General features: G+C 48.9%; 1 protein-coding gene across 5 annotated transcripts in view; it reads left to right on the top strand.

The window, feature by feature from the left end:
* STAG1 (STAG1 cohesin complex component) overlaps window positions 1-15,346 on the top strand; it is a 2,120,576-nt gene that overhangs the window by 439,623 nt on the left and 1,665,607 nt on the right. For all 5 annotated transcript variants that reach the window (XM_069618021.1, XM_069618024.1, XM_069618022.1 and 2 more), the window contains one exon: window positions 6,238-6,361. In XM_069618021.1, the coding sequence (XP_069474122.1) occupies window positions 6,333-6,361 (29 nt within the window). In that variant the 5' untranslated portion in view covers window positions 6,238-6,332. The remainder of the gene's footprint in view (window positions 1-6,237; window positions 6,362-15,346) is intronic.

The raw sequence follows: 15,346 nt of genomic DNA, 5'->3' as shown, positions 1-15,346 counted from the left end.
GTCTTTTGAACCTAGCTGTCAGAAGATTTCAACAATTCTAAAGTGAGTTCGGCCTTCATCACATTCATGGTGTTATCTAGCGTGCCTGCTGTTTTTTTTAGTTTTTTTTTTGCATTCCTCAATGCTATATTTCTGAACATCTAGATCCACCTATTTTCACAGGTTCTTATCGCCCCCACACCCCCCATTGCTTTCGATGCCACTGTAAACAATGTGTACGATAGTTTGTGGCTGTTCGATGCTTTTTGAATGCCTTCTGGAGATGCTACTCGATGTACTCGACACCTCACATGTATTTTTACTGTATTTGTTTTTGAAATCTTTTTAAGAATTGTAATGTGAAGAAACTGAACTAAAAGTGTGCAGGGGGTGGGAGGGTAAAGAAGCGAATAACACCCACGTAGTCCAATGCTTAGTTAAGCTAGTGGTTGGAGCAGCGGTAAAAAGTATGTTTCAAGCTACTACTCTGTCATAAAGTCACTTGCCCCCATACTTCTCCTGATAGCATATGTTTTATTCACCAAGTCTCAAATGTCACTCACCAATGGATAGTAAAAACTGTACATTTTGATGCCTGGTTGGAGTGCTGAATGACAAGTTGTCAAACACCCCTGACGAAATGGACTTACTCCTAAGTCCCGTCCCCTTGCCTCCATACTTGTAGGGACATTTCATCCTTCGGGACGGGACCACATCGCTTTTGTAAAAAAAAAAAGCATCAAAAATAAAATGTTCCTTTTTATTTTTACACTGGGCCACTGCACATGACCGTAACACGCCTTCCTGATCTGCGCCCTGCTAATCGCTCTTCAGTCCCTTACTCCACGCGGTCTGGATTGGATGCACTTTCATCACTTTTTTTTTTTGTTTTCGCTTGTCCTTCATTTCTACTCCAGTTCTACAGTCATCTTGTCCTCAGACTATGCCGGAGCATCCTGTTCCTGCAAACGTCGTTTTGCGAGGGCAGATCTCCACTCTGCCTGGAGTGTTTAGCATTGGGACTTGTGCTTCTATTGCGACTCCCCCTCCGTCCGTGCACTCCTGCGTCGGCTTGTCAGGTGGGAGTAGGTGTTTCAACGCATTCCTCCACCTCACTTACAGTTCTTCATTGACGAGAAAAGGAAACAACCGGTTAGTTCTTTCCTTTATCAGGGCACCCCAGCCAGGGCCTTCCAGGTCTGGGAGGGGTTGAAGTAGCTCTACTTCCAGTGATATCCCTGAGGTGTCCCGCAAGGGGCAGAACAGGCGCACCAGAGCTTCCTCCGAGGACCCCACAGGGGGGCTGCCAAAATAGGTTCTTCTGAGGTTCCCCGTTTAGGGGCTAAAGTTGGGCCCAGTTTTTCTGTGGCTCTTGGTACTGGGGTTCGCCCTGAGGTTTCCACATCAGGGACTATTTGCACTCCGTCTCGGCTTGAGGCCCCTCACAAGGTGGCTAAATGTACCGGGGTTACCCCCGAAGATCCCCCTTCCTGGGGCTATTTTCAACATCGGCAGGATTGAGGGACCCCCCATCAAGGGTCCTGGCTGTAGGGTGCGGCTCTCAGCCTTCCCACGCTCAGGCTCGTGGTGACACCAGTTCTGCTGAGGGGGTCAAAGAAGGTGGTCACACGCCATAGGCCTTCCAGGACCGGCTCAGTCGAGGGTCCCTTTCTTGGGACTATTTCTTCAGCAGTCCCTAAGATGTTGAATACACACCCTAGATCTGCAAGTACCGGCTTTGCCGAGTTTCCTTGCTCCAAGGCTAAGATGTCACAAGACCCCTGACTTCCCTGAGGTGACTATGGCCTCACTTACTCCTGTGACGCAGTTCGCCTCAGGTGTCGACAAAATGGCGGCCCAGCCCCTGCAGACCACGGCTGCCATTTTGATTACATCTTACAGTTTACCATGGCTGATGCTAAGGGGCCTCCTTCTGGGGCCGAGTAGCCTTTTCCACACTTTGTGGCGAGTAAGAGCCCGTTCTGCCCTCCATTGGATTGACTTGCTCGGGCACCGCTGTCGCGTACAGTCTTGCTCCCTCCTGCATCCGCACCTTTCATCTACGTGGATCCAATAAGTGGGGGTCCTTTCTGGCAACCATCCTCTTTGTGATCATGGGGGTATGCCCCTTCCAAGCAGCCTCTGCCCACTAAGCGCCTAGACTTTTGTCCGAAAATGTGTTTTTAGGGAAGTTTCAGGCGCTTATGCATTCTGATCCTATGAAGGCGTACTTTAAGAATCCGTTTAAGGAAATGTATCCTAGGCTGCTTGTACCGCCTCCTGCTCTGGCAGATCCTACACAGGCCCCGGCGGTGCCACCTCCTCCTCCTCCTCCTCCACCACTTCCTCCTCCTGCCTCTGCTTTCCCTGGTAGAAAAGACATTGGGTGCTCTGCCAGACAACACTTTAGACCATGAGGAGCCACGTGCAGCGTATAGGTCTTCTGCTCCCACTTCACTGGATGAAGACCAAGCGGACCAGGACAGCGATGTGCCGCCCTGCTCTATTAGAGCCTTTCACGAACGGCTGCTGGACATGATGGTGCTGCTAGACATCCCAGTACCCGAGGCCCAGCTCCACAGGAGGGGGTGCTTTCTAGAGCCTTTATTCTGTCGACGCAGGAGCGCACCGGCTTGTTGCTCCGGAAGGATGTCTTGGCCGAGGCCCGTAAGGTCTGGGGAAAAACCTCCTTCCAGGCAGCATCTAAACAAAAAGATTGACACTTGATACAAGCTTCATGCTTCTGAGGACCTATCTTTGCATGCCCGCTCCCCTCGTCGAAGGTGGTGGCAGCAGCTACGCTCCAGACCATGCCGGCCTCTGTCTTCCACTGCAGCGTCCCAGATCCTCCAAGGAGGACAAGCTTCTTGACGCCATTGGGAAGGTCCTTTCCAATTTGGCTCTTCAGCTGCGTCAGGCTAACACTGAGCTCATCCTGGCAGCTGAAAATGTCAAGCTATGGAAGGAGCTAGCGGAGTTCCAGGAATGCATTCCTGCTGATAGGCTTCAGGACTTCAAAGGTGGATTGTCGGATGCCAGAATTGTGGTGCAGGATCTAATTGAGGCTGCGGCCCATTACGTAGCCACCTCCACCCGAGGCATCATGGTCTGGGTAGACCTCTCCCTCAAAGTGTGGCTGCACGCTACAAAGTTCTCGAAGGAAGTTCAGGACAAGGTGCTTGGTCTCCCCTTCGAGGGTAAAGAACTGTTCCATGCCTCCACGCACGAGGAACTAACGAAGACCAAGGCTAGCGCTCAACGGCCAAGTCTTTGTTGGTCCTTGCGAAAACTCCAGCAAAGGCCCTCTTATACTCTGAGGCCGGTGTCTCAAACACGGTCTTTCTCTGGGTTCAGAGGTTTTCAGGACTGCCCTGCATGCCAAGCAGATGCTCTAGCTGGTGGGCCCCGAGGTCTCTCTGCCAACAGCCTCCTTGCCTTGAACGGGTGGTCTCCTTGCCGATAAAACATAGAAATGATATTTTCCATCGGTCGCCCGAGACTACGGTGGGATGACGAATTGCGTCTCATCTGGGGGTGTGAGACAATCACCGAAGGCCGATGGGCTTTCAGTTGCTTGGGCGGGCTTCTGCTTGTCCCTTCCCCACTCTTCAATCCTCCATTCCAGCAGAATTGGTCGCCCTCCCTCAGAGCCGAGGTACAGAAACTTCTAGACCTCAGAGCAGTGGAACCTGTTCTTCTTGGGGTGCAAGGGGAGGGCTACTACTCCAGTCTGTTTAGTGCCCAAACCCAACCAGGCTGGCCTGCGCACTCTCGAACTTTCCAAGTTAAATCTTTTTCTCCCCCCAAGAGAAATTCAAGATCACACCGTGCCAGATAAAGTCCTCTCTCCGGAAGGCCGATTGGTTCAACGTAGTGGACCTTCACAACGCTTATATGCACATTCTGATTTGGAGGCCGCATCAAAAATATCTGCAGTTCTCCGTGGGAGCGAAACACTTCCAGTATCGTGTTTGGTTTTGGCTCGGCACCACGTGTCTTTACGAAGATGTCAATCATTCCAGCATTCCTCAGACTACAGGGGGTCCATGTATATCCATACTTGGACGATTGGCTCCTACGCAGACCTTGCCCACAGACTGACCAATCTTCAGTCACTCCTTCACTACTTTTTTATCTTGGGCTGTCACTGAATTGGCGGAAATCGTCTGACCGTCTCTCCTGATCTTTCTGGGTTTCCGTTGGGATACCGTCGGTACCAGAGTTTTCCTGACGGAGGACTGGATTGCTGACCTGTCGACCACGTGCCAACTCTTCCCCAGTCCACACATGACTGCTTTGTGGTTCCAAAGACTCTTGAGCCTCATGGCTTCTTTCGCGTTAGTGCTACCTCTTGCGTGCCTGAAGATGTGACAATCTCGGCTTGCTCTTCGAGACAGCTGGTCCCAGGCTACGGAACCGGATTCCAAGATTCCAGTTAAATCTTGCATGACAGCAGATCTACAATGGTGGTTGTTCGCCAGCGACCTCTCAATGGGAACCTCCTTCCAAGAGCCCTGCCCACAAGTAACTGTTACCACAGACTTCCCTGCTTCTGGGGTGGGGAGCAACACTGCGTTACCTCGAGGTGTATATGTGGACGCCTCAAGACTGTGATAGTTGGATGGAAAGCAGGTTACTGATATGGAAGCACCCAACAGTGTGGTCCGTATTCGCACGGGCAATTCCGTGGCAATGTTTTACATCAAACGGGGGCACCAAGTCTCCTCTTGGACCTTGCCATACAAATTTGGAATTGGCCCATCCAGCACAATGTCCGGCTTCAAGCCGTACACATTCTGGGCCACACCAATGTGGCCACAGACACCCTCAGCCGCCAATTGGCAGCCAGTTACCAGTGGGAGATGAATGACTGTCCTCAGACATTTTTCAGGAATGCGCACTCCACAGGTGGACCTCCTTTGCAACATCATCAGGAAACTTCCTCTTTGTGTTCAGGGACGGGCTCAGTGTCTTCCTTGGGTGGGGGGGGGGGTGCCATCAAGATCCTGTGGGACAACATGAATGCTTATGCTTTCCCGTCATTATTGCTGATTCATCAATCACTCTGCAAACTCAAGAGCACTTCGAACTGCACTCTCTTCATAGCCCCTTGATTTCCAGCCAGGTTTTGGTTTTTGGAACTGCAGCACCTGTCGGCTCTTCCTCGAATCAGGTTGCTGCAGATTCCAGACCTTCACCAGAGCAATCTTTAGCGCAGTTCAGTCTGCCCGAAGACAACATGCGCATAATCCAAGCAGCCAGGAAACCTTCCACAAGGGCTCAATACAGGAGCAAGTGGCTTTGTTATTGCCATTGGTGTTTGGCCAAAGAGCTCGATCCCAGGCATGCTTCTATCAACACTGTTCTATCTTTCATATCTGACCTGGCAGCCTCTTGCATAAATGTCCTGTCGTGCAGGACTTATTTGTCCACCATTGCGGCCTACCTCTCTACAGCCATCTGTTTTCATTTGACTAATCCAGTCATCAAGAGACACTTTGCAGGTCTTCATCTCTTCCCACCGGTTCGGACTCCACATCCCAAATGGGATCTGAATGTAGTCCTCACCGCCTTATGCCATAAGCCTTTTGAACCCATGACCACTGCTGAAGTAGTTTAGGGTATATGGTTAATTCATTTTCGTCTGACTTAATAGACATTGTCACCTTGGGTTCAGAGTGGAGTTCAATTTTAGAATGTTTTTCTCACTGTGCCTAAAAGATTTTTAGACCAAGGTGCCTGGTACCACATTTTGACAAACAATTTCAGCCTAACCATCTTTTTTGTGGTGAAGATAACTGAATTGGGATGGTGTGGTAATGTTAGCATGGCCAACGGAATGGATATTGGCACCTGCACGAAGCAGTGGTCCAGGAGTATGTTACTGGGTCGAACTTACATTGTTGTGCCTAATTCCCCCTCCTCCCTCCCCGCACCCAGGGATTTGTTGGATTTCACAGCTTGGTTCATGCTAAAATTACTGGTGTTGCTAATTTAAATTAACATGACCTCTTTCTAGCTATTAACATGTTTCATGTTTGAAGTTTATTTGTATAGATTTGGCAAATCATTCATTTGTTTTCTGTGTAGGGTAACCCATCCAAAACCATGTTCCTGTAATTAAAAAGAATTCCTCGATGTTCACTTCATCCATAATTGAAAAGTACAAAACGCGTAACCAGGGCATCTTGCACCTTCATTATTGCATGTTTTGAATTTGACAAAGGTTTGTTAAAATTAATTTTCTATTCCATGTAGATTTTTTTTTGAGACTTCACTCATGAAGAAAATACCTTTAAACCGCTCATTGGAAAAAGCACATCTGCACTCCATTGCAAGAAGCTGCAGTGAAAATGATCACCTCGGAGTTAACTGTATTGCAGTAAGTCCTATTTTAAGTATTTAGCAAAATCTACTTTGCTGCATAAAACTATTCTATGCATATTCCAAAATAAGTCAATGTTTTCTTCTGGTTTTATTCAATACAAAATAGAATGTCTGATTGAAAATGAAGGTTGGCCTCGTGATGTTTGGCCTTGTCAGCTTCTGTAGGTACTTTAACATGTGTTAATTGCAAGTGTACACTTAATGAAGCTTCTTGAAAGGTGTTAGGTGCAACAGTTACAACAATGAATTGAACTTTGGGAATTCATTTTCCCACTTTCTAACTAAAGCCCAGTGCAACCAGCTCAACCCCGTTCGCCAGTACTGAAGGCAGCCAGATCTTTTGTACTCTTTTAGTCACGCGCCGCATTGTCAAACCTTGTTTGACGAAACCTAGTTACACACGCACACCTTTTCCAGTTAGTACTTACCCATTTTATGTATTGCTATACAGGGCAGAAAATGCTCTTTTGATCGCAAAAGAACATGCAATAGATATCAGATTTGACTGGAAGCAGATTTGCTTTCATAATGGGCTGAGTTAGTGACATTCTGACCACAGGAGTAAACGGAACAGTCGCCAGGACTACTTGATTTCACTAGTTTTAAATGGCACATCAAAGAATGATCACCTGAATATTCCAGTTGATGTGAATTGGATCTTTAGAAACTGGGGGTTGTGCTTCCTTTAAGAATAGATGGATGTGCTAGTGTATTTTTGCTAAGATTAGGAGGTTATCAAACTAAATGTCATCTTTTTTTAAGCAACAATCCTGCCTAAAAATACACTAGTGGTAATGTCAACCTGTAGATGTTTGTTTTAAAGACCTGGCATAATTAAATCTGGAGAAAAATACTCTAGACCATCCCGAATTGTAATGTAAACAAACCAGTGTTGCCACACCAATATGCAGAAACGTGCAAGTAGGCCTAAATCCCAAGTGATTTTGCTTGATATTTGGCACAAAATGAGCGCACACTGGGTCCTGTGATAGGGCAGGGCATTTTCATCAGGATGTTGTGGCCCGGTGAGGGGATATGCTATACTCGATGCTGTGGCCTGAGCCAGCGAATGTGATTCCCTCCACCACACCTCCAGATCCTGTGCTCAGGGATCCTCACTGCAGTAAGAGTAGAATTCATCCACCCCATAAATTGTTCCTGAAACTTTAACACACGTAAAGCACTCTTAAGTGGCTATTTAAACCATCTCAAACCACCTTTTATTGATAAGTCTTTAATGGCAATCAGCAAAACCGCAATCCACAAGTTAATACAAAAAACAAACGATCGAACTGTATATAGCACAGCAATATCCCTGCCCAAGATTACAGGGTATTTATACAGTAATAGATACAGGTTCATCTATGGAAGTGTTAACAGTTTACAATGTTTTAGTTAGTTACAGCGTGAACTTTGTGATTCTCAGCGTGAACTACGTGGTTACGTTCTCGCACCTTGGCGAGTGAACTTTGCAACAAGCAGCAGACCTTTTCAGATGCATTTTGTGCGAGTCCATTGTATTCACTAAGACTACAGTTCTCACAGGGCTCAGGCCGTACCAGTCTAGTATTGCTAATTATACCTGCTGAAGCCGTCCTACATGGTGAGGTGGGGGACCTAAAACATGCTGGCTCACGCCAAACGGAATTACATCTGAAGCGGGTAAAGTATAAGCGAGCCGCATCTAGCAGTGTACCTGGAGCACATTTCAGTTGGGAAATGTGCACAACATAGGACAGGCCTTTGGAGGACTGCTGAGTGAACACAAGAGGCAGAGAAGCACACATGGATAATGCAATTTAGTTTTTGCCACCACGCAGGTAGCTGTTCCAGCTCGTTTATGGAGTCAGTGGCACCCTGTTGGAAGCATATTTTCAGCGTGTACATCTACATGAACCCTATAAGCAGTTTTCTGTTAAAACTGTTGGAGCCCATCCATGGGAGTTGGCTACATTCTTATCACAGGTGGTGGTCCACACCCTTATCACAGGCGGTGGTCCACACCCTTAAACTTTATCTCACTGCAGATGTTTCCACTACATCTTGCATCAACTCGAGCCAGCAGAGTTAAACACCTATAGAGCCAAAGTTGGCAAGCACCTGTCCTAGGATGAGGAGTAAGGAGAGAAAAGGGAAGATTCACTCAAGTCCTGGAGTAAATGGTCTTCCTAACGTAATCTCTTCCAGACTGCTTAGTCACTGGCCAGTCTCCAGAGTTGTCAGTAGTGGAATCTGTCCCAATGATTGAAAAGCTGGCCTAGCACTTATACCAGCAAATGGGTGAAGTCAATGCACAGTGTGAGCCTTTCAAGCTGGTTGTACTTCAAGTTCACTTGCGCACATGTTCTACTGCCCCACCCCCCAACTCGACCCATTCACCATTGTCCATTGCTCATTGGTCTGGCAGATGAGGCCAGGTACTGGCGGGTGTAGGCTCCGAGCTTGGTCAAGAGAGCCAACGTCTAGTTGGAGCCCCTGAAGTAGTCTGCCATAGTCGCTGCTCCATATCCTGGACGTTTGGTTGTAGCAGCTTGCTTTCTACCATACTCTAGAGTGGGCTGCACAGAGTTGAGTCCCAGCTGATTGCCACAGCCAGGTCTGGCAGTCTTTGCTGATGTGCTGTTTTATCCAGCAGTTTATAATGGCCTTGGTGTTCTAGACCAAATGGTGAACTTTGCATTGGGACTCCCATTTTAACCCAACTGTAGTTAACTTGGCTGATTGAGTGCCAGTGGCCAGGGACAACTCAATGTTTTTTTTTTAGATTAGGTCTGCAGTGTGGGCCTTAGATTGTCTTTTAATGTTGTCGGGGCAGGTCTGGGGGACGCAAAACATTGTCTTGTTTCAGAGATGAGATGTGCATCTTAGATCGTGGTTTTGTTGGTTATTGTGTTACCAAACAATAAAATGATATAAACAAATCTTAAGATATGGTTTTATGTAGGCGCATGAGGAGTCATGATGCCACCTATGTAGCACTCGTAACAGGCTAGCAGGACTGTGGTTAAAATGCAGGTTATGATTTTGTGGCGAGGATGCCAGCAAGTACAACATGTATTGAGACCAGTGTCTTCGATGGATCAAAGCTATTATGGGTGTTACACGGCCTAAGCGTGCACTCTTAATTTTGAGATCCTTCCTAAAGAAACAAATCTATCAATGATTAAAGTGCTTCAGGTGGTGCTGGCTGGGCCCAGGGAAAATGGACATGGGACAGAAATTGAAATGGAGTTTTAAGCGAAATGGCTGCACAGTGTCCAGTATTCATTTCAGGTAGAAAAGCAAACTCTTACATTGAGAAATGGGACACTTATTAGTAGACGGTCGTTCTTGTCAAAATACACCCAGATTATTTGTGTGAATTGAAAGATTTGTTCTTTCACTGCAATAGTAGGGGGAGAGAATTGTGGCACTTGACTTTTGAGAAACAGAGGTGAGCTCCATAGCAATCCCTGACGTATGTGGATAGAAGGCTGAGAGTCAGGGGGGGGGGGGTGGAGTGCCATCATAGGATGTAGAACCTAAACGTTAATAGCCTACTGTTGGCAGTGAACCTACCACACAAAGGGTCCAAGTGGAGATGCAATGAGTCGCTATGGAAGGACCCAGTGTTCCGAGCGGAGATGACTGAAGAAATAGGGGAATATTTCAGAATTAATTATATAGGGGAGGTCCGCAGCAGGACGGTTTGAGAGGCAGGTAAGGCGCCATAGAGAGGGCTCCTGATTAGGGAGGGATCCAGGAAAAAGAGAGGAGGCCTTAATTGAGAATAGGCTGAGGGAGGAGATGATCTATCTTGATAGGCGTGGGGTGCCACTGAAGGGAGGGAGGACAAAGTGCAAAAGGCGAGGAAGCAGAGGGAGGAACTTAGAATTATTGAGGAGGGCCAAATAGTAAGGAAACTACAGTACTCCTACGTCACGTCCCCTTTCCTCCATACTTGTGGGATATTCAGTCCTACGGGACGGGACCAGAGCACTTTTGTCAAAGCATCAAATTGAAAATGTTCCTATTTGTACACGGGTTACCACACATGGTCATAACCCTGCCCATCTAAACTACGCCCAACGCATCGCCCTTCAGTCCTTTTCTCCACGCGGTCGCGGCTGGACGCCCTTGCATCAGTGGGAATTTATTTTTTTTCACTTTGTCCTTCCTACCTGATACGGTTGCATGGTCCGCTAGTCCTCCGTCTATGCCGGAGCGTCTGGGATTCGTGTCCTGTTCTTCATGCCAACGTTGTTTTGCGAGGGCAGATCCCCATTCTCTCTGCTTGGAGTGTCTTGGACCGGAACATCGCTGGGACTCGTGCTTCTACTGCGACTCCCGCTCTGTCTGGGCACTCCAACGTAGTCTTTGGTGGGAGGAAGTGTTGCAACGCGTTATTCCATGCCATTTACAGCTTTTCATCGACGAAAAGAAGAAATGCCCAGTAAAGTCTTTTCTTTTTAGGGCACCCTGGCCAGGGGACTCCTTCCCAGGGTCTTCCAGGTCCGGGAGGAGCTGTAGTAGCTCTGTCACCAGGGGTTTCCCTGAGGTGTCGAAATGGCCTAATAAGTGTACCAGAGTTTTCTGAGGGCTCCCTTGGTGGGCCTATCAAGACCGGACACTGTTCTGAGGTTCACCTTTTGGGTGCTAAAGTTAAACCAGGTGTCTGGTTACTGGAGTTCGCCCAAAGTTCTCTACTTCTAGAGCTTTCCACACTGATACCAGGGTACGCCATGAGATCTCCATTTCTGTAGCTTTCTCCACCGAGTCATGACTAGAGGCCCCTCTTGAGGGTGCTATCCGCTGCGGATTAAAACCAGAGGTTCCTCCTTTTTGAGGCGAAGGTCAGTACTGACAGAATCGAGAGACCCTCTTCAAAGGTCTTGTCGGTGAGGATTGTTACTTGTGGTGGTACCATTTCTGTCGAGGGGGCAAAGATGCAAGTCACTAGCCATAAGCCATCCAGTACCGGCTTGGCTGAGGTTCCTCCACTGGAGGCTAATTCTGGAATAGGTTCTAAGATGTCTGCTAAACATCTGAGACCCTGAGTACCAGTTCGGCTGAGGATCCTTGTGTCAAGACTAACATTTTACTCAAGTCACCGGACTCCCCTGAGGAGGCAGTTGCTTCATCCTCACATGTGACACAGTAGTCCTTAGGTGCCAACAAAATGGCGGCCCAACCTCCGGTCCACAGAGGCCATTTTCGACACATCGTTCACACCAACATTCACAATGTCTGGTGCTGGGAATGTCTCTTGGAGCTGAGCAGCTTTTTCCACGGCATGTGGAAGATGAAAACCTGTTCCGCATTACTTGTGACTGGCGTGTTTGGACACCAGTGCCTCATAGTCTCGCTTCCGCTCCACAAATTTATGTGGATCGTGCCGGTGGTGGACCCTCCTGGCAACCAGCCTCTATGTGCTCTTGAGGGTATGCCCCTCACGAGCAGCCTCTGCCTATTCCCAAAAAAATGCAATTTCTGTGCTGGAAGTTTCAGAGGCTCATGCACTCTGACCCCATGAAAATGTATTTCAAACGTCTGTTCAAGGAACTGCTCACTGAACTTCCTGTTCCACCTGTTGTCCCGGCTGTTCCTACGCAGGTTCCGGTGGTGCCACCTCCTCCGCCACTTCCTAGTGGGCCTCCTCCACCACTCCCTCCTCTGCCCCTGTTGTCACCCGGCAGAGGGGGATAGCACTTTAAAACCTGAGGCGGTACGTGTGATGGACCAGTTTTTTGTTCCAGCTTCACTAGACAAGCCTCAAGCTGATCAGGATAGCGATGAGCAGCCGCGCTCTGTTGGAGCATTTCATGACCGGGTCCTGGATATGATGGGCCTACTTCATATTCCAGTACCAGAGGCCCCCACTCCACCGGAGGGGGTGCTTTCTGGAGCCTTCACCCTGACACCTCAGGAGAACACCTGCCTGCTCCTCCAGAAGGACATTTTGGCAGAGGCCCGTAAGGTCTGTGAAATCTTATACCGGGCTGCACCTTAACAAGAGGATTGATGTTTGATACAAGCTTCACGTCTCTGAGGAGATGGCCTTGTCATCTAGTTCGCTCTCTTCCTCAACTGTGGTGGAAGCTGCCACCCTCCAGTCGAAACTGGCTTTAGGGGTCGTCATCTCCCGCCAGGCATGGCTCCATGCAACAAAGTTTTCAAAGGAAGTGCAAGACAAAGTACTGGACCTTCCATTGGATGGCAAGGAATTGTTCCATTCTTCCACATACTAGGAACTCACCAAACTGCCAAATCTTTATCTGTCCTGGCGAAAGCTCCAGCTCAAGCCCCTTATACAGAGGGCAGGGTCGAGGGTTCCAGGATTGACGTGCGCACTGTACTGAACCCCAGGGTGGCGGGACCCGTCGCAAACGGCAAGGTGGTCAGTTTTTCTCCTGCCCATCAGCCTCTGCAGGGACAGGTAGTCTCCCTGTGACAAGCCATCAAAATGATCTCTGGTCTGTCGCTCGACACTCCGGTGGGAGGACGAATCTCATCTGGAGGCGTGGCAGACCATCACTGAAGATCTGTAAATTTTGTCCATCGGGTGGGCTTTTGCTTGTCCCCCCACCCCCCACCATTCAACTCTCCCTTCCAGCAGATCGGGTTGCCCTCCCTCAGAGCCGAGGTACAGAATATTCTAGACCTCAGAGCGGGGGAGACTGTTCCCCTGGGGGAACAAGGGGAGGGCTTCTTCTACCATCTGCTCAGTGCCCAAATCCAACCAGGCTGGCCTGCGCACTATCCTCTTTCCGAGTTCAATCTCTCTTCGCCAAGAGAAATTGTAGATCATCACCCCCGCCAAATAAATTCTTCTCTTCGGATGGGCGACTGTGCGGTGGACCTTCAGGATGCATACATGCACATCCTGATATGGAAACCAAATCGGAAATATCTGTGGTTCCTTTTATGGGGAGAGCCTTTTCAGTTGTGTGCTCCTTTTTGGTCTCAGCTCGGCATAGCGTGTCTTTACGAAGATGTCTGTCATCGCAGCTTTCCTCAGGCTGCAGGGAGTTCATGTATACCTGTATTTGGACGATTGGCTCCTGCGCAGCCCCTGCCCACAGACAGTGTTGATCAATCTACAGTCTCTCCTCCAGCTCCTGTTTAACCTTGAGCTGTCGGTTAACTGGCGGAAGTCTTTCATGACTGTCTCTCAAGACCAGATCTTCCTGGGTTTCTGTTGGAATACGCTCAGTACCAGGGTGTTCCTAACGACACAGGATTGCGGTCTTAACAGCCACGTGTCGGCTCTTCCTCTAGTCCTCACACATGACGGCTTGGTGGTTGCAGAGACTTCTGGGCCTTGTGGCTTCCTGCATGCTAGCCCTTCCCCTTGCACGCTTGAAGATGAGGTGCACTCAGCTGGATTTTCAGAGCGCTCTGTCTCAAACTTCGGACCCGGATTCCAAGATCATCCCAGTTCTACCCTGCATGATGGAGGATCTACTTTAGTGGTCCTCGAAAGACAACCTTTCAGTGGGAGCCTCTTTCAAGGAGCCCTGCCCACAAGTGATGGTTACAACAGACTGCTCCCTTCTGGGGTGGGGCACAAAGCTGGGCCAGCTTCTAGTATTCGACCTTTGGACTATTCAGGCCAAGCAGTTTCATATCAATTATCTGGAACTCCTTGCTGTTTTTCTGGCACTCAAAGCCTTTCAGCCGTCCATCATGAAAAAGGAAATGTTTTGCATCAACAAGCAGGGTGTCGCCAAGTCGCCTCTCCTTGTCGACCTAGCAGTACAGATCTGGGAATGGGCCATACAGCACCACATTTGGCTACTGGCTGTAAACATTCCGGGTCACATCAATGTGACTGCAGACTCACTCAGCCGCCAGTTACGAATGAAAATTGAACACAATGTTCTTGCTACAATTTCTCGCCAGTGGGGCACTCCAGAAGTAGACCTATCTGCGACCTTTACAAACTTCGTCTGTATGCATCCAGAACGGGTCTCGGTGTCCTCTCTGGGAGGCTCTCTCGAGATTCCATGGCACAACATGAAGGCTTATGCTTTTTCTCCACTGCCTCTGATTAATCAGTCTGCAAGCTCAGGAATGCATCGAATTGCACTTTCCTCCTCATAGCTCCTTGGTGGCCAGCCAGATTTTGGTTTTCGGAACTTCAGCATCTGTCAATTCTTTCTCCGATTAGATTGCTGTTGATTCCCGACCTGCTTCACCAGTGCGATCACCAGATGTGCCCCCCCCTCCCCACAGTCGTTCAGCTTGGCGGCCTGGTGCCTTAATTCAGATCTCGAGCGCAGTTTAATTTGTCCCAGGACAATATGCGCTTCATCCAGGGGGCCAGAAAACCTTCTACGAGGGCTCATATGAGCAAATGGCTCAGGTTTTTGTCACTGGTGCTTAGCTAAGCAGCTCGACCCAGCCTACCACTACCCGACCACCTAGGCTCGCTACAGTTGACACGGTTCTATCTTTAATCTCGCAGCTTCTGGCATCCATGTCTTGCAGGACTTATGCCATTGCGGGTTACCGGTCTACTGACGGCTTTTCCTTGACCATACTCCTAAGTCCCGTCCCCTCCATACTTATGGGACATCTCTCCGTCCTGTGGGACGGGACTGGAGCACTTTTGTAAAAAGCATCCACATTTTTTTCAAAAATGTGTCCCTCTTTCCTGCGTGGGGCCTGGAATCGCCCATCAGTCCTTTTTTCCGCAGGATCGGGGCTGGACGCACTTGCATCCTCGATTTCCTTCTGTTTTTCCCTCTGGCTCTCGCTAGCGTTAATTTACTAGTCTGTCTGTCTTTTAAACTAGATTTTCCAAACTGTTCATCGTGTCACCGTCCCTTCGCGAGGGCGGATCCCCATCCTCTCCGTTTAGAGTGTTTGGGTCCGGAACACCGTTGGACTCCTGTTTTTACTGTGACTCCCTTTCGGTCCGGGCTCTTCAACGTCGGTTGGAGCGGTGGGAGGAGGTGTTCGACGGACTCCTCCTTCGGATTTTCAGGCGTTCATCGAC

This window comes from Ambystoma mexicanum, chromosome 10 (assembly GCF_040938575.1).
Source record: "Ambystoma mexicanum isolate Mex_15411 chromosome 10, UKY_AmexF1_1, whole genome shotgun sequence".
In the NCBI taxonomy this organism is placed as follows: domain Eukaryota; kingdom Metazoa; phylum Chordata; class Amphibia; order Caudata; family Ambystomatidae; genus Ambystoma; species Ambystoma mexicanum.
This window is presented reverse-complemented; position numbering and strand designations above follow the sequence as displayed.